Here is a 24,437-nt window from a genome sequence, read left to right on the forward strand (position 1 = left end):
ACAACCCAGAAAACACTGAAACAAATTCTCGTTAAGGATGCAGGCAGAGCAGTAGGATGAGGGCTGGCCACCGGTCAGTTCACACTCGGTTCCTCTCGACCTCCCCGCTCCCTTCCCTTCCTTCTCATCCTTTCCCCGTTAGTCTGCAACACCAGTTTGTCAGATCATTTGACTGTTCACCAAATGGTTAGGAAGACACAAAAACTCCAAGAAAGTATTATCAGCATAGAAATTTATTTGAATTCAAAATAATATGGTTATATTTAGGATAATATAATAATTATCTACAGCACATATCATCGTAGGCTCTGAAACAGTTCTAAAGATGCCATTCTTTTGAAGTCAAAAAATATGTAGTAAGAATGTACAAGGAAGCAAAAATATAAAAAATAAGTTTGCTGAGTATTGGGAGTTGTTACAAGAGCGGCACACCACGGTAATGTAACAGAGTCCAAATTACACAGCATGCGGCAAGGAGTTCTCTTGCTTTATCAAGTCCTGGAAAATAAACCAGTAACCTCAGAATGCAAGAATACCACCACTGGGTTAACAGGGCAAACTTTCTGAGGGACACAGCGAGTAATTCACTATACTTCCCCTTTCTCTAACTCCTTTCCTCACACCCATTTCTTTTCTTTCCTCCAGGAGAGGTTTTATCCTGTGGAAAAAAAAAATTGGTTTTATTTGTAAAGTGGAGTAAACAATATCCTGATTGAAGTAGGCAATGTTTTAGCTAATGATGCTCAGGAATCAAACTTCTGAAAAAGGTCAGTCAGCGAGCTAGCAGAGCCCATCAGCGGCTCGCAGAAAAAAAACAAAAATTCAGATAGTATGTGTTTGCTAAATAGGTAAAAAGAATAAGCAGTTAAAAATGGGTGAAAAATCCCAGGGTTTATTGTGAACTAGACAAACAAAAGCAGACAGATGACCTTTGATTAAGTCCATTTACTTGTGGAGTGAGCTATAAGAGGCTCCAAGATAGAGTTTGGCTCCCAACAGTGTCCACAGCCAAAGGGCAAACTCAGAACGTCTCCTCCTCTCGTAGAAACTGGAACACGGATGAGAAGTCTTTTTTGGAGTAGCCCTTCGCACACATCATCCTGTAGATCTGATGGGCCTGACTGCCCAAAAGGATTGGGCTCTTCGTGCTGGTAGCAGAGTCTTGTGCTAATCCCAGATCCTAAGTCAAACAAGGGCGGAGGGAATACATTGAGGTTGGTAGTTAAGGCTCACTTCAGAACTGTGGCTCCTAATGCTTGGGTTTCAAAGAAGAAAAAATGAAGCCTGAAAAAATAAGATACTTACAAGCACGATGTTAAGTTATATATATATTTTTTATACGCCCTTTCTTAGCTGCAAAACTGCTCCAGAGAGAAAACCTTGATTTCTGAGTGGCCTCTCCACTCCTCCACCCTCCACAAAACCTATCTGTTTTGTTTTGACTTCGGCCAGGTGTTCCTATCCAGGTGAGATCACACAGAGAAATGCTTTTTCAAATCTACAGAAGCCTGTAAGCCTAAGACAAACCCCATTATGAAATTAAGCATGATGAAATTATCAATGATGAAAATATCCATTCAATGTCTTAAGTCAACACATATTTAACAACTGCTGTGTGCTGGGCACTGTTCTAAGTCCTGGTGATATGCAGTCATGATAATAAAACCAAGTCACTGTTCTCAGGAACGTACTATCCAGCGTTGAAGATAGACAGTAAAACAAATACTAAACTTCCAGACAATGACAAGTGCTCTGGAGAGAAATAAAGCAGGGTAAGGGGTCAGAAAGTCATATATAGCAAGGGGTGGGGTGGAAGGAAGAGAGTTCTGATTGATGAGATGTTTAGGGAAGACCTCCCGAGGCAAAGACACTTGACCTAAGATCTGAATGTGAGGGGGCAGTGAGTTCTTTGGAGAGCTGGGGGAAGAGAGTTTCAGGTGGGTGGAAGAGCAAGGGAAAGGCCCCCTGGGGGGGGCATGGCTTGGATGCTCAAGAAACAGTAAGAAGGCCAATGAGGCTGAACTAGAATAAGCAAGGGGCTGGGGAGGGAATTGAGACTGGGGATGGCAGAGGTGCAACATGGAAGCTTTATGATGTCTGGAGACGAAGCTGGATTTTCTTTCAAGTGCAACAGACAATCAGCTTCACAACAACACTTTAACATCTCTGAGCGCTAATGTTTCATTCAGAGAGTTTTGGAAAACTTATTATTGTCTATTGTTTAAAAACAGACAAAAGTTAACATAATGAATCTTTTATAGTTAAACTGTAGTTAATGGTATCCTCTACTGTAAGAATGGAATCTTGTCCAACCTTGAAATATCTGGGGGTAGATGGAAGACAATGGAGGCATGGTTAACTGAAACAATATTCCCCACATTTCATTTGTGATTAAATAAGTGCTGCAAACAAGTGGCAAAACCAAGACTTCCTTCTTACCATTACCATCTTCATTTCCTCCACCAGTGGAAAAGCCAACAAGCAATGAAAGAGGAAGACAAGAAGCAAGATGAGGCCTATTTGTATTCTTTGAGGAACACCCTTGATAACGGAGTAGTTACTGATACCATCCACTCAAAGGAGGAAATGATTCAAGGGAAAAACAAGCAAAGTTTAAAGAATGGATTAAATCTCTAGCCTCTTGGATATCTATGATGCTATAGGTGTTAACAGTATTTTGTGCTTACTTGTAGAATTTTCACATGTAAACCCACAGATTTGGAAAATCTACGTAACCTTAAAGTCTTCTACGGCTTTCACTAAAAAGCAAGTTTAATTACTACCCACACACTTCACAAATGTGGACAGCTACATTATTGCTTATACCCAGACAAGCAGATAAGCCTCTTCTGTCAACGTCATTTTGCTGCACATCTGCAAGATGCATTTATGTAAAAACGACAGAAAATCTACATAGAAAGACTGTCTATCATTTTTAACCTAGTAGTATAACTAGAACATAAGAACCTAGAGTAAACACAACATATCGAGGAGAAGACAATGCTATTGAGAAGAAAAGGCTATTAGAGGTTTTCAAAGGGGCAAGTAAATATCCCAAATAAGAGCTAATAAAACCAAAAAGGGGAAGCTAAAATAGCTTTGGTGGCTGCTACCTTAAAGGGTGGACATTCTAAAAAGAGAAAGGTGATTTAGTCTATAAAATCCTAAGTGGCTTGTCAATCCTGAAATGTTAGAAAAGAAGGTATCCTTTGAAGCTTGTAACATATAATTTAAAATAAACAAACACCCCACTTCACTAATCAAATAAAAATATTTATGAATTCTGAGCTCAGTGGGTGGTACAGGAAAAAAATACAAAACAATTGCAAAAGGTTTCAACAAATTAATAGAGGACCAAATCGTTATGTATTACAAGGACACAGGTACACTGGGTGAGTAATAAGAGTGGTCATAATTTTCCATAATTTGTTCCTTAGTGGCCATCAGAAACAGACTTCTAGGTTGTGGGGTTTAGAAGAAAGATCTAGTTTTTGTATTGATTATGTTCTGATTATATACACACTATATATTAGAATTTTATGATGTTAAGACATAGAAATAGGGCTTCCCTGGTGGCGCAGTGGTTGAGAGTCTGCCTGCCGATGCAGGGGACACGGGTTCGTGCCCCGGTCCGGGAGGATCCCACATGCCGTGGAGCGGCTGGGCCCATGAGCCATGGCTGCTAAGCCTGCGCATCCGGAGCCTCTGCTCCGCGATGGGAGAGGCCACAACAGTGAGAGGCCTGCGTACCGCAAAAAAAAAAAAAAAAAGACCTAGAAATAAATGTACAAGCCTCTACTTCAAGGACACATTAACATTATCTCCCCCAACACAATGAGATCTAATGGTAGTTGAGCAAAATATCTCCTAGTAAGTAAAGGCCTGATCTGCCCAAGCAGGTATGATTGCTTTAATCAATGTAGCACTGATGGGGACTTCTTTAATCTCTATCAATTTCTGTACACAAGTCTAATTAGTTACGGTATGTTTTGCTAACAGCTATCTGAGGTGATGAAAGCATTTTTTAAGTTCCTTTCTAAATGCTTTCATTTTAAGCAAAATTCAGAAATCTTGCTCTTTATAAGCGAAATGACAACTTACAAAGAGCAAAAGAGAACAGGAATGTCCATATGTTTTACTACTGTACTGTCTTATGCTATCTTTTATTATCAAGAAAATAATTTTAAAGGACCTCAACAGGAGCAGATTCTTCCTGGGCAGGGACACTGGAGAAAATGATGGAAGTAAAGGTGTGACGTAGAGGAGAGTCCCCAAATAAAGCCAGCACTGCTTACAGGTTACTTGTCAGCTGCTTCCTCTGTTGGAGCCATTAGCAGTATTTTAGGAACCAAATAAGCTAACAGGTCACAACCCACTTCATACATGTACGTAAAGCAAACTGGGCATAAATGCGATTCTTTCACTCTTCTGCGTGCCCTAATAAACGACCCTGCAGCTTTGTGAAAACAATCCACTTAAGGAGCTACTTTCTGTTTGCAACAAGAGCAACACAGCACAACTTACAAAAGCCTGTGTGGAGGATACGCAAACCTAAATACAAGGTACAGATCGGCATAAAAATAAATATTTTCTTAAATGAAACACGAGGAGAAATAAAACTACAAAATAAGAAACGTAGTTTCAAACATTGCTTCATCCAATAAATATTTAAAGTGAGCCAACAATGCGCCAGGGGTCTGGCCGGAGGGGCAAGGAAGGAAGAGGCAGGCTGAGGGAAGAGCAGGCGTCGAGGGCTGCCAGGGAGAGGGGACAAGAGGCCAAACGAGTTCGGTGTGGCTGAAGCAGAGGAGGCGGGTGGGAAGGCAGAAATGAGCTGGTGAGGAGAGCAAAGGCCTTTAAGACAATGTGCAGAGATGGACTTCAATCTACAAGTAACTGGAAACCATGAAAGAGACTTAACAGGAGAGATGACATAACCAGGGTTTTACATTTTAGGAAGTCCACTCTTTACCGTAGAAAATGAACTGGAGAAGAAGATGAGAATGAAAGGCCAGGAGACCAGTTAAGGGCAGATGTTGTAGAAGCTAAACAAGGTTCAGCCGGGGTACTGGTAGTGGTAGAGAGGGCAAGTGGGTGAATTCAGGGCACAGCCGAGAAGCAGAATGGATGAAACATCCTGGGAAATGAAGGAGAGTAAGCTGAATACGGTATACAACTGTACATATTCTTACTCTGTCAAAAAGTAAATGGCAGGGGTGTGGGGAGTGGGGTAGGGAATAAGCTCTCACAAAATCTGCAAGTCGTTTGTCTAAAAAGTATTTTCTAACGTTGAGATCACAAATGAGAGGAGGCCAACAATTTGCTTTTCAAATGACTTTATACATAAATGTATACATTCTTAAAGTAGGAAGATGTATTTAGATATCTAGCATCATGCGAAAGGTCCTCTCTTCTTTTGTGATATGTATATCCAATGTCATTATACTATTAACCGTCGGAAAATGCTTATTACTGCTTCCGTTCTAAGGACTTGGTAAATAATGTAAATTTAGGATGAAGAACAACATTTTACCGGCTCACATTACAAACAAACCCCAGCACAAAAGAAAAATCCCAGCCTATTCTTCTCATCTGAAAGGCCAGGATTAAAAATGAACAAGATAAAAGGTTTTTATCCACGCTAAGTTTTAAATAATTTCCAGTGACTGGGTCACTAGTTTAGTAATCTTGCCTTCTAGGATAGACGTATGATTTGTTACGAGAGGGGAGAAGTGGGGGTAGGCTGAGGTGGGGCGACTGAGAAAGGAGGGAAGGAGAACGAAACCACTAAACATTTCCCTGCTCTCTTGGGTAGTCTCTGCATTTACCATACCTTAGCCATGAGTGTTGTTCCGAATCCACCCTGATAGTTATTAGCCGAGGGAACTCCATCCATCACCCCAGGTACAGGATTATAGGTGTCACTTGACCAACATCGTCCTGAGCTCATATTTAGGATTTTAGCCAAGAGTTTTGGGTCAAGCCCTAACCTGTCAAAGAAGGTCAAAGAAAAGAAGTGTTAAATGCCAAAATATACAAGTCACGTGTGATTATTTATGTGTGAGGATGCTCCATCTTCTCTCTCCATTTATGATATGTCTTCAAATATCTAAGCAGACTGACTAGAATGAAGAATCCAATCTTAAATTATAGGGTATTAAAAGCTAGTGATTAAACATGTCTGAGCCAGGACATTTTGCACTGAGAGAAAACCTTCTGCACTACCCTGCTTTTAAGAAATAACATACGACTGCATAAAAGTATTGTTGGTTTACCACACACATGGGTTTTCTAGTCTTTTGGACATTATTGCATTTATGTGTCACGTAAGAACCTTAAGCCAAGATGATCATCTAAATTCTACAGTCTTTACTCACAAGTGATGTATTTCAGAAAGAAATATTGACAGTTAAATTATGTATCATGGGAGTCCATGTGGATGCATTTATATGTATGTTTATTCCTTTAGCTCTTATGAGAGAATAAATGCAAGAGATGAGCCATAAGCAGTAAAATGAGCTTCAGGGAAGTTATCGTTATAAAAGAAGACATTTCTTGCTGGAAACTTTTCCTTATTTATTAAATCTTCATTAGACATTCTTGCTTATGAAGCAAGTCTGCACAGAGTTGTGACATATGCTATCTATTCAGAGACATGCATTATAGTTCTGGGTCAACTGCTGATAAGGTTACTGATCCTGATAAAACAAAGCTTGCCCAAGCGGAAACATCATTTGTTCTATCACTGAGCTGATGGCATAAACGGCTGTTCAATGTGGACCCAGAAAAAAAGTAGAATTAAAATGCTCTATTACTTTATTCCAAGTATCTTAGTGAAGCCTGGGAAGCACAGTTTTGCTACGTATCTTTGAATCAAGTTTCAAATAAAACTTTCTGCTTTTTCTTAAAACCAATCCCTTTCAGAATTAAAAAAAAAAAAGATTAAACAGAGACACATGTAAATATTAAACGAACTGTGCATTTTGGGGTGCTGTTTAGTACTTGTGTGTTCAAAATTGTCTGTCTATTTCCAGATCAGAATAGAATGACCAGTAAAACCTTTTTCCAATGCTCGAGCAGGGTCTAGGGCTAACAGCCAGGATGTGTACGGACTCACCACATAACACAACTGTTATGTAATCAGGCTTTCAAGGAGCAGCTGTGGTTCAAGCAATACTATATGGCATGCCATGAAGATGAACTCACATGGTAGCCTGTGTTATAATGAGCGGTTTTTACTAAAGATTATAACAGATAAAGATTCCATCTAAATCAGCTGTCATACATTCTGTTCAACTGTACACTGCTGGAAAGAAACCTGATGGTTTCATTCATTCTTTTATAAAGATCCAAGTTTGTTACATGTATAATTTGCTACTGATGCTTCCTTTCCCCTTTCAAATATAATTAGGCTATCAGGATGCTATGGTAACAGATGACTTAGGAAAAGATAAAGTCAATGCACTTAGGCAAAAACTGTGAAAAGTAAAATCACAAATGAACAACTAGTTAATTTGCTATAACTGCAAATATATTGTCTAAGCACAAATATGCAAGAATGTATATGTCTAATGTGCTCTATGAGCAGAGGATATTTTTAAAGACCCCAAAACACTGTCTTTACCTTCCATTTGGAATATAATTCAGGCTTCCTAATTTAGATTTTCTTTTAAAATGGCTCATTACATTCAAAGCAGCAGAGATACTCCCCCTCCTTATAACCTACCAGGTTAGACTCAACAGTGCCTCACGACACTCTTTATTGCTAAAGAAATTCATACTCTGTCTATAATACTCACCAAAATGGGAGCAAAGCTTATTATCCTTTGTAAAACGCTACATTTCATTTTTCTTGAATGTTCAGGGAAAAATACTGGCGCTGATTTATGGAACCCTTTTTGGTGAACATATTACTATTTAGAAGCATCCTGAGGGGCACACACAAAAATGAGGTGGCAGTTGTTATGGGCTCACTTTTCAAATCTGATGCTTCCCCACCATGCTGATTCTCCTTAGGAGATGGCTACTCCCTCTCCAGTCCTCCCCAACCCCCCAACAGCAAAGTGTATCATTAAAAAGTCAAGTTAGAAGTGTTTTGCATTTCATCTTTCTGAGGATTCTTTCACTGGCATATATATAACTGACAGTTAAAATTAGACATGATATTAAAATCAGTTACTGAAGTCCTCTGTCTTCCACTGTGCCCAAGGCTTGTAATGGTCTGAAACCAGCTAGAATACACAGTAATTGTCATTCAGGGAGTCTATCCTAGAACGTCATGCTTCACTGGAGAAGACTGAGTTTCATTTGAAATCAACAAATTAATCCAAGACAGGTATCTGAAAGGGCAAGTTTAATAGGAAGCAGCTACTGGGCTCTCAACCATGATAAAATGTTATTGCTGTTTCCCTGTAAATTGGCTGGGAACATATGATACTTTCTGCATAAGAGCCCCATTGCCGTTCAGGAGATATACAGCTCAAGCCATCAAAAGGATGACAGTCTGTCAGTCCCCATAATAACTTGCCACTGGATGTGGTTCGAGAGTGTGCGCATGCATGCATGTGGCTTTACAATTGCTGGAATGTTCTCTGATATAAACAGAATGAATTCATTGCTCTGACCGCATATATAACGCAACTCAAATAAACGTCACTGTGTCAAATCTACTCACCTTTAAAACACAAGAATTTTAAATGAACTTTTGGGAGAAGTAAAAATGATGCATAAACTATAAGAAAAATTAAAGAGAAGCCAAGTGTTTGCCTTCACTGTAACCAAGGCTTTTAAGGGCCAAAAAAGTTTGTTCACCTTATAGTCTCTGTAAGTATCTATACTGTCTGGTTTTATGTAAGAACAAAGCAAACAATGTCCCTAAACTGAGATGTTTGTATCACAGGAACCGATCTGGAAATGAAACATCTAAGACTATGTCAACTTAAATCAATCATTCTGTTATTCACCAATGTTTACGCAGACCTGCCATCTAAGAAGAGGCTGTGCCTGCCCTCCAGGAGTGGGCCAGTTAAGACGCCTGCCCAGTAACGTTTACCTGAGGCAGGGGAAGAGCCCCCCAACCCCCACCTCATTCGTCTGACAAATCTTCATTGAGTGCCTATTACATGCCAGGGATGTTCTTAAGATAAAGTGGTGAGGGACTTCCCTGGTGGCGCAGTGGTTAAGAATCCACCTGCCAATGCAGGAGACATGGGTTCGAGACCTGGTCCGGGAAGATCCCACATGCCACGGAGCAACTAAGCCCATGCACCACAACTACTGAGCCTGCGCTCTAGAGCCCACGAGCCACAACTACTGAGCCCGCGTGCCACAACTACTAAAGCCCACACACCTAGAGCCTGTGCTCCGCAACATGAGAAGCCACCACAGTGAGAAGCCTGAACACCTCAACGAAGAGTAGCCCCCATTCTCTGCAACTAGAGAAAGCCCGCGTGCAGCAACGAAGACCCAATGCAGCCAAAAATAAATAAATAAATTTATTTAAAAAAAAAAAAAGATACAGTGGTGAGCAGACAAAGCTCATAGAGCCTGCATTCTAGTTGGGAAGACAGACAATAAACAGACAAATAAATATATAATGCTAGCCAGTGAGAAGTGTTATAAAGAAAAAAAACATTAACGTACAATTCAATTCAAATACCAACCACCACCACCATCACGTCAATAACTACCATGTATTGAGCACCTACTATGTATCGGGCACTGTTTTAAAAGGTTTACATGGATGATTTAATTTACTGTTCACAACAGATACTACTGCTACTGTGGATAGATACTATTATTTTTGTCACTTTACAGATGAGAAAAGCTTAAGTCTGTGGCAGAGCTGGGATGTGGTCATCAACAGACACCCACACTCACTGCCCTGAGTCTCACTGGGTCATATGGGTAGTCACTTAATCAGCCAACATGATGGCATCCTATCAGTTTAATAAGAAATTGGGCCAAACCTTTATTATAAACCTTTTGCCATATGTTATATCTATCAGGGTATACAACTAAGAGGTTTCAGTCATCACCTAAATGAAAAGGCAACACCTTCTTAGGGAAGTAACCAGGAAGCTAAAATTATGCTTGTGGGAAAGTTCTCATCTTGAACGGCCTTCCAAAAGTTTGACTGTTTTAAGCTTCTTTTGGTGGAAGGAGACAATATGGCTGTTGCTAGAGGGGCCTGGACCCTGTTGGCAATGCAAACAACTTGTTATACCGCCCATATTGAAAAAAAAGCAAACCAAACAAAAAACATAATTTCTGGCAGAACAAAAATGAAAACAAAAAAACAAAACTCATATTACCAATGTTATTCTTACGTGGTGCACAGGAATAAAACCTCTCTAACGCAAGTAAGGCCCTTTCAGTACCATAAAACTATGTTCTGAGTCCTAAATAGATCCCAATTAGAAGGCAGAAAGTTCTAGTAAAAAAGAATTTCTAAATATGTTGTATACCAATATTTTTTATGCGTTACTTTTTCATAGCATTTAAAAATCTAACATCCATAAACACTCATTGTAAAAGATCATAGGGTCAACAGTTTAAAACTATAAGGTTTTATTCTTCTATTTATAAAAGGGAAACGTCAGTGTTCAAGAAAAGACACTGACTTATGAGAATGAAATTAATCAGAAACGATCACTTCATGGGAATAGGTAACTCAATTTGTAAATGTTGACATTAATTCTCTAAAAAAATTTTTACTTCAGAGTGAACAGAATATAATGTGGCTGAACCACTTCGATGCTATACTACTTTGTGGGAATTTACTACTTGGGAATTTATGCTTGCTGATGCCAATTTTCTCTTTCACCTTGCAATGCTCAATAAATCGTGGCCGCTCTCTATACTCTATTAGACAACATTCCTGTCATTTTAAACCATGTCTGTAAACCATGGAGAAAAGACAATAGCAGAAGCAATCATTTTTAGGACTTTCAAACCACTGAGAATCTCTGTAAGATAAACCGATAAAATCCTAATGTCATGAAAATAAGCAATTCATTAGTACAATGTAGAGCACCATAAACTTACAAATTATTGTAACAGTTAAGTAAAAACAATGAGTTCCTGCTTTGTGTTCAGACATGTGTGTGTGTGTGTGTGTGTGTGTGTGTGTGTGTAAATATTTCATTTACACACATATACATCAGTAACAGTAATAGAGTTTTGGAAAAATTAAACATTGAAAGTTTCATATTTCTAAATATTGTTTTTGTCATAGTGGATCAAGGCCAACAATAAGGGAAAATCTATTTATTGCTTCTGCTCTTAATATTGCTGTTTGGAATTTTATCACTTTCTTTTCTCTTTGATAATAAACTTACTCTAGTAGCCAATGTATACATTTCATTGTATACATTTTATTCATTTGATTCAACTGATTTTCATACTACTCTTCATTAGCTGGCTTTTGGAGTTAGACTTCCATAAGCACTTACTGTACAAAAACTTCATTTTAGAATGATCATCTAATAAGACTTTTGCTAGGAAAATTATTTGAGGAATGCTAGAGGATGCCTAAGGAACATTCTGATCCAGTGACGTTTAAAGTAAGCAGCAGAATATAAAATAAACTGGCAAAAAGAGAGGGAAACTTCAGTATAGTATAACCTAGGCTTTTACTTTTTTTATTATATACTCATTTATATCCAGAAAAATGAAAAAAAATTCTAAAGATGCAAATGCATACTAATGCTCTAATCCTACTGTCAACACCAATTAATTTTGTATGCAATTTTGGTTCCAGAAATTTACATTTTCCTCCTCCATAAAATTAATCTAGAGGATGAACATAAAAACAAGTTACTAGTAACCGGTTTTTCAATTATGATAAGTGACCCATAGCCTAAACTGGCTACAATACAGACATAACACCCTGAACAGCTTCTTATATACCACCAGTTTTATTAAGGCTTTGTACAAATATGCCTTACCATCTTACAGACATTCAATTTTAAAATGTAAATGGTACAGGATATTGATAAACCAATTAGCGCTGATGCAAAGCAAATTCCTCTTTTGTCTCAATTACAACATGACAACTTAATAGGTCAAGACAGTTTAACATCTGAGACAAGGGCAATTCAATAAAACAACAGCATCTTGATATGGTAATTAAGAGGAAATGTGAATCCATTACTGTGTTTTAAAAAATATCTCAAGCACTTTGGCTCTTTTTATTGCTTTCATCAAAAGCTATGGTATGAAACACTACTCTGATTTGTGATATATTTGGCAAGCAGTTTGGGGACGTGTGAAGAAAACACCTCAGTAAAAGCATCTTTCTCATTAAGCATTTTCTAAAGTAAGAAATGTATATTTATTATATTCATGAAATGCAAAACACCCCAAAAATTAATTAGGTGATTAATCATATGTAGCATTCCTAACCCAAAAGATTAAAGGCTAAAATTAAGACATTAACCTTAAGCATTCTAAAGGATGATCACCATCGTAGGAAAAACTGAATTCCTGAATCACTTTCAGCAAAGTATGAATGCCATTTTATTTCAATGAAAAGATATATCCTTAATGTAATGTAACAGAACCCTAGGGAAGTTAAAATGAAAAGAGTTATGCATACGAGTTTCGGCTTTATGAATGCCATCCAGTTTATCCTGAGAATAAACAACCAAGAACCCTTTTAGTGTAGATTTTGGGGACTATATTTAAAATAGATACATAAAACCAGTCACATGGTAGCATAACACCTGAATTCACTATACATTAAAACTGTATTTTATACAAATGTGTCCTACACTGCCAGAGATTGTTTAAATTTTATAGTAAAAGTGTCTCTTGCCTTTCGACATAATAGAAGAAATGGAGCTCCCATATAAAAAGGATAATGTAACTTCAAATATAAAGCACAATACATTTTATGGCTTATGGCAGAGAGCATTCATGCTCTCCAGGGTCCTATTGGTCGTCCAATAAGCAAAGTCTATTAAAGTTCAATAATGAAATACTTTCACAATGTTCCTAGATCAACTGATTTATCTCTCATGAACATTTGTTTTCAACATCAGAAAATCAAAACGGAAAGCTCATAAAAACTGTTAGTATATGAAAATGTACTATTCAACAAACCTGATTCCCAGATTCATAGCTTCAGCGGTTCCAATCATACTAATAGCTAACAGCAAGTTGTTGCAGATCTTCGCAGCCTGAAAATAAATTGAGTACATATTAAATATCTTTATTTTCAAGCTATAACTCACAGGAAGATTTCTTCACCCTATTCCACGTCTCTAAAAGTAAGAGCATCCAACTTTTGATTCTTTCAAAGGAGGAAAGGCACTTGGTGCTGCAAGCCTCCCTCTGAGCCTAACACAAGATCCCAGAGCAGACTGGGAGGGGGTCCTCTTCCCCTAGGGAAGAGCTCTGCGGTGTGGCAACTGAGCTACTCCTATGGGCGCAAGCACAACAGGGAATACTGATTGATGTGGCACAACTGCTCCTTCAGGAATGAGGCTGACATTCTAACTAGGGAAACAGGAGTAACACACCAAATGAAAAGGCAATGAACAAGCCAACACAACTAAGTGGTAAACTGTATGGTAGAAACTGTAAGACAGAGACAGGCGTTCAGAGAAACCAGATCACTGAGGACAGGTGCGGAGAGGAAGCAGAACCTGAAACCATCTCTCAGAAGGCCAGGCAGGATTTAAATAGGCAAGAGAGGGAAAGAAGGAGAGCAGGGAAAAAAATAAATACGCAAGGGCATGAGATACTCCTGAGAACAGTAAGAAAATGGACTCATGTGCAGTGGTTTTAAGGAATGAGGAGAAGTTTGATAGTTAAGACTATGTCAAGAGCTACGGAAGCTAGTGTCCACATTTGACGTGGTACGAAATAGGGATCTGTGCAAAGCGTCAGATCTGGGAAACCTATGATGATACAAGCATCTTGATGGAGTTGGTTTTGGTTACAATGTTGGCAAAGTGGTAAACCTGGTATCCAGAGATCTACTAGGTCCAGTGAACAGTAAACAAGGTGTGAGATAATGAAAGATTGAACCAGGTAATGCGTGGAATGAACAAGATAGCCAACAATGAGAGCCACTGAAGCAAAAATCAATAGAACCTGGAGACTGACTGGACCAGGGAATGGAGACAACAGATATATCTAAGATCACACCAAAGTCCTGAATAAGATAAAGCTGGTACCAGTGACCAGGACAAAGCAGGAAGAGGAGTGAGTGATAGTGTGTGTGTGTGTGTGTGTGTTGGGTGGGAGGGGGACAACCAGTTTAATTTCAGAGTTCATTGTAGTCATTCACCTCTACCTGATCAGAGAATCGATATAACACATTTCTTAATGAAAATGATCTGGTTTTTTAAGAAAAAGATTAAAGGGCATAGGTTACTTCTACCCGACAGTACTACAAATAGAGCTGTGGCGAGCAGTTACAAAATTAGAGGGAAGATAACAGCAAATCAGATAACACAAGCACTTCATATAGAAGCCATTTTAAGGATAATTTCTGTGGTCACTGGGATAAGTATGTCAAAGTTTGAAATGATGGAACTTTTGATGTCTTTTTAAATTACTGGTTTATCTCTGCTTACTTCCAACAGGAATGATGGAAAACTAACTCATTCCAAATTAATTTTAGAAAATCTGAGCAAACGAAGAATCCACAGATTGAACAGTAAGGAGGAATCAAATTGTGGTCAGGAAAGAAAAATGAACATTAGTTGATTCTATATCATCAAGTCAGTGTCACTGCTGTACAAACGTTACCTGCCCAGTCCCAACGGCTCCACAATGCACCACATTGGAGCCCATGCACCCCAGAAGCTCTTGGGCAGCAGCAAATTCTTCTTCGACTCCTCCCACCATAAACGTGAGGTTCCCAGACCGAGCAGCTCCCACACCTGAATAGTTTGGGGGGTAAAGGGATAGAAGAAGAGGGTTACATTTCTTCAAGTGTTTAAGTATATTATAAAATTAGAGAAAATCCTCAAACCAAATGAAAACACCTTGCCTCCAAGTTATATTTATGTCAGGCATAAGCCTCTCTTGGAATATTTTAATTGTCAAGTATCATGCAGGTTACTTATAAGCCAAAGGGGACATTCAGATTCAGTCAAACTCTGCATTCATCTCAAATATTCTGGCACGATCATGGAGTACCATGGGGATTTAAAATGTGAATTTTATTATTCCCATGCATCTCTTATTCTCCTGAGAAACCTATTCAGTAATAGAAAGTATATTAAAAAGATGACCTGTGCCCTGACCAGCACGGGAGCAGCCAGAGGGGTCAGCTGCCCGAGTCTGGATCTGGGGTCTCTGGCTCACTCGCTCGTTCTCTGCACACTATGTACAGATGAGATCTACAAAGAGAGGGACTTGTCTCTTTCTCCCGTAAACAAGTAGGCGTTTCAGATGGAAAGATTCTTTGTAGGTAAAGATTCTTTAAGGTAGGGCTTCCCTGTTGGCGCAGTGGTTGAGAGTCCGCCTGCCGATGCAGGGGACATGGGTTCATGCCCTGGTCTGGGAAGATCCCACATGCCGCGGAGCGGCTGGGCCCGTGAGCCATAGCTGCTGAGCCTGTGCGTCCGGAGCCTGTGCTCCGCAACGGGAGAGGCCACAAGAGTGAGAGGCCCGCGTACCGCAAAAAAAAAAAAAAAAAAAAAAGGTTCTTTAAGGTAAAGAAAACAGTTGCTTAGCTAGACTGATTACTCTGATGTGCACTTTCTAATATTATTTGATTTTTCTTTTCCCTCCTGCTATACAGGCACACATAGCTTGAAGATTTTGTGGGGTCAGTTCCAGACCACCCCCATAAGGTGAATATTACAATAAGGTGAGAGTCACATGAATACTGTAGTCTATTACATGGGCAATAGCATTATGTCTATAAAAACAATGTACACACCTTAATTTAAAAATTCTTTACTGCTAAAAATGCTAAGCATCATCTGACACCAAGGTTACCACAATATTTGTCTTTTTAAAATAAATTATTGAAGTATAGTTGATTTACAATGTCATATTAATTTCCACTGTATAGCAAAGTGATTCAGTTATACATATATACATTCTTTTTAAAATTATTTTCCATTATGGTTTATCACAGGATATTGAATATAGTTCCCTGTGCTATACAGTAGGACCTTCCTTGTTGTTTATCCATTCTATATACAATATAATAGAAAAACCCAATATTTGTGAAGAGCAATAAAATGAGGTATGCCTGTACACCTTTTGGGCAATTCATTCTTAGTGATATGTCAGGAAGAAGAAATAAACTTTAACATTGGTTTGGTCACTCCTTAGCAAAGGTTTGATGTATGTTCACTAATGGAAATGATTGGAGAAGCAACTTCTACTTCAGCACAGAAAATATGGCCTAGACTTGTCTTAAAAAGGAAGTGGGGGGGGACTTCACTCATCTAAATTTTTATTAACTATAAAATAAAACCAAGAGCATTATTACTACTTTTAGCATTAGAGAAATCTTCATTTATAATTTTCAAGTTAGGTTTTGTTGTTCACAACCAGGAAAGTGTGTGGAAGAGCTATATTAGTACAATTTTTGCCTTTACAACTTATTTATAGTACAGCTAGGAATAAAGAAACCATAACTGGGGCTTCCCTGGTGGCGCAGTGGTTGAGAATCTGCCTGCCAATGCAGGGGACACGGGTTCGAGCCCTGGTCTGGGAAGATCCCACATGCCGCGGAGCAACTAGGCCCGTGAGCCACAACTACTGAGCCTGCGCGTCTGGAGCCTGTGCTCCGCAACAACAGAGGCCGCGATAGTGAGAGGCCCGCACACTGCGATGAAGAGTGGCCCCCGCTCGCCGCACCTAGGGAAAGCCCTCATGCAGAAACTAAGACCCAACACAGCCAAAAATAAATAAATAAATTTATTTTAAAAAAAGAAACCATAATTGTACTATGTATCAAACCTGGCCATTCGAATATACACAGCTGCAAGTAATGGCCTACTTTTGAATTTAATTTATTCAATGAATACACAGTTTTTAATACATAAAAAGCCAAATGAGGAGATCCTTATTTCATTCAAATTGTGAATATTTTGCTACTGCCAAACCAAGTAGCCTTTCTATTTTACAGTTCATGCTATTTTTAACTAATTATTGAAAGCAAAAGAAGTCAGCATTATGTCAGCCAAACAGTGTTGGTAGAGGAAGTGCCCACATGTTTTGAAAGCCTGAGATGCTTATATATGGTTAAATTACATTATTTCACAATATTTTCAGACACTGTGGAACTGGTTATGTACAAAAACCCAATTATAAGAAATGCTTTTAATTAACTCATCTGTGTCATTTGAACATTCTGATAATGTTGAAGTTTAAGTGACTGTCATTTCGTTAGTTTCTAATTTACTTCACCAAGATGGTGGGATCATTATGTTTTACAATTATTTTTGCTCAATTTCTATGGCCATTTTAATTTGAACCACATAACCAACCTCACTCTAAATCCTGTTGCTCCGACCTGGAGAAATTATGTAGACGATATAAGTCAAAGCTTACAAACAAATCCAGCACCATCCATCATAGGTCAAGAGCTTTGTATCTAGATTACAGGCTGCTAAGTAGCTTCAGAGAGTCATTTATTAAAGGAAAATTAATGCCGACAATGGTTCTCAGCTGGTTAATCTTTTGACAGGTGTACTTTCTCACGTGTTCAAACATGCACTTCAGAAAGAAGAAATAAGTTACTTAAGAGAAGACCACAAAAGAATAATTCATCTTTTAATTCAGAAGTCTGTGGTATTTCCACTCCTTCCTCCGCTCATTATGGTGGTGTAATTATTTCCAGCTTTATCATAATCTACATTCAAATGTAAGGGTCTGACTAAACTGGGTAATTCTGAAGCTTTGGCATTCCCTGGGACCAAATTCTAACTTTTCATGCATATTCAACCATATGACACTATCAAGGCTAGTCCCATTGCAAAGGCAAAATTAAGAACTAAGTTATCCCCAAATAAATGCAACCATTTTGAGCTTTGAAATAACATATAGAAAGCCAGAACGCGAAAGCTGTGTTAAGACATCTCATGGACTTCAGAAGACATTGTATAGAAATATTTTGATGTCTATGAATAAGAAACCATAAATTACACTGCCACGCCATTTTAATTCAGGTCCACTCCCCAAAATAGGAAAATATAGAATATATAATTAGGCAGCTGAAAGAATATTGGGAGAAGTATTTATTTTACCTTATATTTTAGTAATTGTACATACAAAACCAAAATATGTCCTGTGCTTAATTTTATTACAGCATTTATACACCTTATTAAATTAAAATCTTTGACTTTCTTACCCAATTCCTCCGTGACACCATAAAGCACTCACAAGGTGAGCATTGGGCCATGTTTATGTCAGCATTCCCTTATCTGTCACAGTGCGTGAAACATTCAATAAATAGTTGTTCAGTAAATTAATTTATGAGCATGGAACAAACAGTAAAGGATCTGGAGATGAAATATCTGGTTTTGGGATGTGCTGGCTATGTTATTTGTTATTATAAACAAATTACAAAACGTCTCTGAGTTTCAGTGTATAAAATAGGAAAAGCATTAATAACTTCTTCATAGAGTGGCTGTGAATATATGATGCTGTAAAATATAAAATGCTATTTAAATGTAAGGCCTTACTACTTTATAACCCGAATCTGCAAAGTGGGAGTTTTATCCTCACCTATATAATGTCTTGAGTCCTTTCCTATTTGGTTACCTAAGCCACTGTCTTTACCATGATAATTTTAGCCTCTCTGGCTAAACACTGGCTGGCTTGAGCCAATCCTATAAATAATGGAAGCAGACTGGTCCAGATTAAGAAATACAGGACTTCCCTGGTGGCGCAGTGGTTAAGAATCCGCCTGCCAATGAAGGGGACGTGGGTTCTAGCCCTGGTCTGGGAGGATCCCACATGCCGCGGAGCAACTAAGCCCATGCACCACAACTACTGAGCCTGCGCTCTAGAGCCCGCAAGCCACATCTACTGAGCTTGCATGCCATAACTACTTAAGCTCACGTGCCTAGAGTCCATGCTCTGAAACAAGAGAAGCCACTGTAATGAGAAGCCCGTGCACCGCAACAAAGAGTAGCCCCTGCTCAACACAACTAGAGAAAGCCTGAGCGCAGCAGTGAAGACCCAATGCAGCCAAAAATAAATAAATAAATCTTAAAAAAAAGAGAAATACTAAAGTGGTCCATAGCCAGTGATATTAAGATTACAGTGAAGACCTCTTGTAAAACCTTTCAAAAGCATCATAGCATGGGAAAATGACAAGAATGCTGCATTTGTTTGGTTTTATTCATTCAGCAAAGTTAATCTACTAAGAATCAAGCCCATGGTAAGCCCTAGGATTATAGATGAATAACATATGTCACTGATCCTTAAGTTACACATCCGTGATCCAGCCCCTTCTCTCCTTAGCCATCACTACCACCTGGGCTGAGCCATCACCATCTCTCACCTGAATTACTGCAATAGCCTCCTACCTTATCTCCCTTTAGCTCTTGCCTCCAAAGTCTATTCTCCATACAGCAGCCAGAGGAATCCTTTTAAAATACAGCTGACCCTTGAACAATGCAGGGGTGAGGGGCACTGACCCCCCGCACAGGTGAAAATCTGAGTCTATTTATGGTCAGCCCTCTGCAGCTGCAGATTCAACCAACCATGGATCGTGTAGTACAGTAATATTTACTATTGAAAAAAATCTGCATGTAAGTACATCTCCTGTTGTTCAAGGGTCAACTGTATAAATCTAGTTCATGTTCCTTCCCTACTCTCCAGACTCCAAAGTGTCCCATCACTATCATGTAAAATCCAAAGTCCTACAAAGTGGTATGTGATGTGGCCCTTGGCTACCTCTCCTATCTCATTTCATACCATTCTCTTCATTGCTCTCTGCTTTCCAGCCATCCTGGCCTCCTTGCTGTTCCTGAAACAGGTCAAGTAAGTCCCCATCTCAAAGTCTTGCACTTGCTATTCCTTCTGCCTGGAATGTTCTTTTCCTAGATAGTTATGACTTGTTTCCTTTATTTCATTCAGGTTTCTTCTCAAAATTCACCTCTTTAGAGAGGCCGTCCCTGACCCCTCAACCTAACAATCTAAAATGGCATCCTGCCACTCTCCATCCCTTTTTCCTGATTTAATTTTATTCACAGCATTGATTACCACCTGTTTATATTAACACCTCTATTTGTTTCTGATCTGTATTCCCTACATGAAAATTAGCTCCATGAGAGCAGCGACTCTGGCTTATTCACCCCACATTCCCAGTGTCTGGTACATAGGAGATGCTCAGTAAATACAGTATGTATTCCAAGAGAGAAGAGGAAGCAACGGTGAAGGGAAGAGCAAGGAAATGAGTGACTGCAGTATGTGCGAGAGCTGCTCTCCTAGAGACACGAACAAAGCATTTGTTGTTCTAGCAAGTTTTTTCACCTATAAGGTGAGATGATTAGACAAGATTATCACTGAGTTACTTTTAAGCTTTTGAAATTCTGTAATTTGGGATTCTCATGTTCACATACATACACTTTCCCACATCATATTAATACACAAAACTGCAGTACGCTTCATTTTATGCAAATAATATATAAAAAGTTCCAGATTAGAGAAAAGAGATAGAAAATGAATTTTCTCATGTAACGACGGTAATTAAATCTGACAAGCCTAAAGACTTGTGGTTGCCTTTAATGCTTTATCTAACGCTTTCCTGTGATGATGCCTCCCGTGTTTCTCTCTCATGACCCTAGAATCAGAAAAACTGAACTCATTTGTACAGACAAATGAAAAGGCAAATGCCCAAACCATTCAAAATGGGTGGCGGACTACCCTGCTTTTAAAGTGATAGACATCTATCACTTCTCTTGGTAGCAGTTTGATTTCAATCAAGCACTTTAAATCTAATCTAAGTCTCTAAGTCTCTCCTCCCCTTTATAGAAAAGGTATCACAGGGAGCCTCCATTATCTAAACTACCTTCCTTCTTTCTTTCCTGCCAGTCCTACTAATAGTTGACATAAAAAATGTGACCTTTCGAAATCCATTCCTCAGTGGTTCTCAACCCTGAGAATGACAAAGAAACAGTCCTTGCCCTCAAGGAGTCTGACAACTAGTGTTTGTGGTGGTGGCAGTGCGTGGGTGGGTCTGTATGGAGATGGGAAAAGAGATAAGGAAAACACACAAATATGATGAATAATAAAAGACTGTTGGGTTTCCCTGGTGGCGCAGTGGTTGGGAGTCCGCCTGCCGATGCAGGGGACACGGGTTCATGCCCCGGTCCGGGAAGATCCTACATGCCGCAGAGCGGCTGGGCCCGTGAGCCATGGCCGCTGAGCCTGCGCGTCCGGAGCCTGTTGCTCCGCAACGGGAGAGGCCACAACGGTGAGAGGCCCGCGTACCGCAAGAAAATAAATAAATAAAATAAAATAAAAGACTGTTAATGCATGCTACAGGAGAGGTATACACATAGTTGTAAGGAGGTTCAAAGAAGAAAATATCAGCAGCAAGTATCTCTTCAGTGCCTTTAACAACTTGCTAGATCTCTGTGCTAGGTACAATTATTCAGGGAATAAGCATATTTTCTAAATCAAAAATTAGGACCCATTTTCTGGTATTAGGAGACTATCTATCTGAAACACAACTATTCCAGAAAGTCCAAAATGTAAGGTCATGATAGATATAAAACACAGTCTTTGCCCTCAAAAAGTCTAACACATAATTAGGAAAAAGAGACATATACTCAGAAGTAAATGCCAAAAGGTAGCGTCGTATACCAAGTGCCAGGTGGATGAGGACAATCTCCGCCATATCCCGATTCCCCCTTTCCTTCTGTTTTTCAACCTCTATCATCAAAAGAATAATGATTCGCAGAAAGAGGAAGGGTGAAGAAGCAAATAAGAAATTGTTCTCGGAGAGTAATGGTCTTACTGTTAACTGTCGGTAGGTTTGTGAAAACTTTGATAAGAATACAGGTATTATGAATCCACTTGTAAATTGTGTTCAGAGCAGTTTCAAATAACATGAAGTGAGCAAATAATTTTGTCTGTTTATACAGACACTGAATTCTGCCTGTTATCTAAATGTACATAATACCCTACCTCTCTTTACAACAGATTTGAGTTTGCTTACTAGAACAAAACAATCAGAAAACTGAAAATCAGAATTAAGAACAAATACCAAAATGAAACCATAAGATTTCACAATGAATTTCAAATACAGATCTCAGTTTTTTGGCAAACCCTATTTGGGAGAGAAATAAAGCAGTCTCAAGGAAAACATAACTTATCCTTGAACTAAATTACATGCTTAAAATATTATTTGGAACTTTATGCAGGTGACAGTAAATGAAGTAATGGACAATGTTCTTCATATTTTTACATCGAAAGCAGTGATAATTTTTTCAAGTTAAACTGAGCTAAAACTCAGTTCCCACTTTACATCATTTTCTGGCTAATCTTAGCCTTGTACCTATAATATAAGTCAATATTAATAACCTCATTCTAATATTTACGTTTATCCTAATCTTTGGCATTTTTATTTGACAGAAGAACCAAAACAGGCTTAAGTCTTAAGTTATGCATTAACATGAACGTGACCAGCAGCTGAAGACATTATTCATTATTCCTCACCATTTCTATATAGTCTCACAGTTTCTATTTTTTCCATTAAGTTATTTTTTCTGAAGTACTTAAATGTTTATGTTTCGGCAAAAAAGAGACCTACATAATTCACTGTATCTTCCCCCCTTTTCTTGAGTTGCAGGAAGCAATAACTTTCTCTTCTTTCTCCTTAAATGGTTTCTGATAATTTCATTTTTAATATTCTTCTCAATGAACTCCAACCACTTCTCTGGTTTCCTCATCTACCCCCTGCAACAAAACCCACTATGCAATGCATACTGAAAACCATTTACAGTGGCTGTCATGTGCAATGACTTTGCATGCATCCATGCCTTTCCTGGGCTGTTCCCTCGTAAGAAATTCCCTTCCCTTTCTTCTTTGCCTAACTCCTGCTTACCTTTCAAGACTCAACTCAGGTCAACTCTGAGAAGCAGTGCATGACCATGACCCCCTTCTTCTATTCTTATAACATTCCTAGTGATATCTCTAGTAAAGCACTGATACTAATCAATGATTCTTCTGGTTTCTTGATAAGATCCTTATAGGCATGAGCTGTTTGAATCTTAGCATCCAGCATGTGTCTGATAAACATTCATTGTCTTTTTAGGAGGTAGGCAGAGAAGAAATCAATGATCAATAAAATGACCAAGAATAGTAAGACAATGTTTTCTAGCTTATCAAAAAAGCTCAACTTTGGAGCAGCATGATTCTCCACATGTGATAATAGCATTTTCACTTATTGCTGAATAAGCATGCGTGAGCGTTAAGTGCACACGTATGGAGACATTAGAATGAAGACTTAAAAAATGAACTTGTGATCTGAGTTGTGACCTGGAGTGAAGGTCACACCACCTGGACCAGTTACAACACCTCTCAGTCTTGGTTGCTCCATCTACAAATGGTGATATAAAAACACCTGCCATACTTAATTTGAAGCTCAAATGAAAGAATACATTGGAAAGATATTTTACACAGTTATTACCCTGGTGTTATAAAAAACTTAAATATAACAAAAAGTAGATCTACTCAGCTTGAACACGTCGAAGAACTTAGCCAAGCAGTAGCAAAGAACTGAAATATAGAATTTAGCCTTACTGAGAAGCTGAACCAAGGGATTTGACAGAAAAACTATTATGCAAGTGCAGGTAACTTAGAATAACCATTTATAAGTCACAAATAAGGAGATCATTTTCGATCCTATGACTCTTGAAAGAAGTCTTCAAATCCAGAGAAGGAAGAGATGGAAATCTAAAAAGTACAATCGAGTTAGATTTGTCTTTAATACTGTAAAAATCCTGCCACCAAAGCACTCTCATTGATATATAGCAAAACATAGTAAATCACTTAATTTACTCAAAAGAACTTAAATGTTTTAACCAGTCTGCCATCAAAAGAGATCAAGAAGAGGGCCAATGGGACTTGGGCTGCAATGTGAGCCATCTTTAAAATGCAATTGTTCTAATCATTTTCTACAGATGCAGCCTCACAAGGGGCTGCTGTCACAGGGACCATTTACGACTTGTTATGGTGTCTCTATTGTTTACCAGCGACATTCGCTGAAAAAGGCGACAGCTGGGACAGAAAGCTGCTACTCAACGAACAATATAATCTCGTGAAAGTAATCAACAAATTTAAGGGTGTTAATTAACTTTACACTTTATCATGTTCAATTAGTTGTCCTTTCTAGAAAAGATTGCCGTGCACAATCAGTTTAGAGCGTGCCATGTTTGATTTGTAAGTGATCACTGTTTCTGTTTCAGAGTCCATGTCAGATGTTCTCTTGGGTTTTGGTGACA

The 24,437-nt window shown here is 38.7% G+C and overlaps 1 protein-coding gene across 2 annotated transcripts in view; it reads right to left on the reverse strand.

The window, feature by feature from the left end:
• Positions 1-221: 221 nt before the first annotated feature.
• HIBADH (3-hydroxyisobutyrate dehydrogenase) overlaps positions 222-24,437 on the reverse strand; it is a 104,795-nt gene continuing 80,579 nt past the window's right edge. For both annotated transcript variants that reach the window (XM_060020649.1, XM_069541016.1), the window contains exons 5-8: positions 14,761-14,894; positions 13,105-13,181; positions 5,834-5,990; positions 222-1,180 (exon numbers count right to left, since the gene is read on the reverse strand). In XM_060020649.1, coding sequence (XP_059876632.1) covers positions 1,022-1,180; positions 5,834-5,990; positions 13,105-13,181; positions 14,761-14,894 — 527 coding nt within the window. In that variant the 3' untranslated portion in view covers positions 222-1,021. The remainder of the gene's footprint in view (positions 1,181-5,833; positions 5,991-13,104; positions 13,182-14,760; positions 14,895-24,437) is intronic.

The sequence above is a fragment of the Delphinus delphis genome, chromosome 9 (assembly GCF_949987515.2).
Source record: "Delphinus delphis chromosome 9, mDelDel1.2, whole genome shotgun sequence".
In the NCBI taxonomy this organism is placed as follows: Eukaryota; Metazoa; Chordata; class Mammalia; order Artiodactyla; family Delphinidae; genus Delphinus; species Delphinus delphis.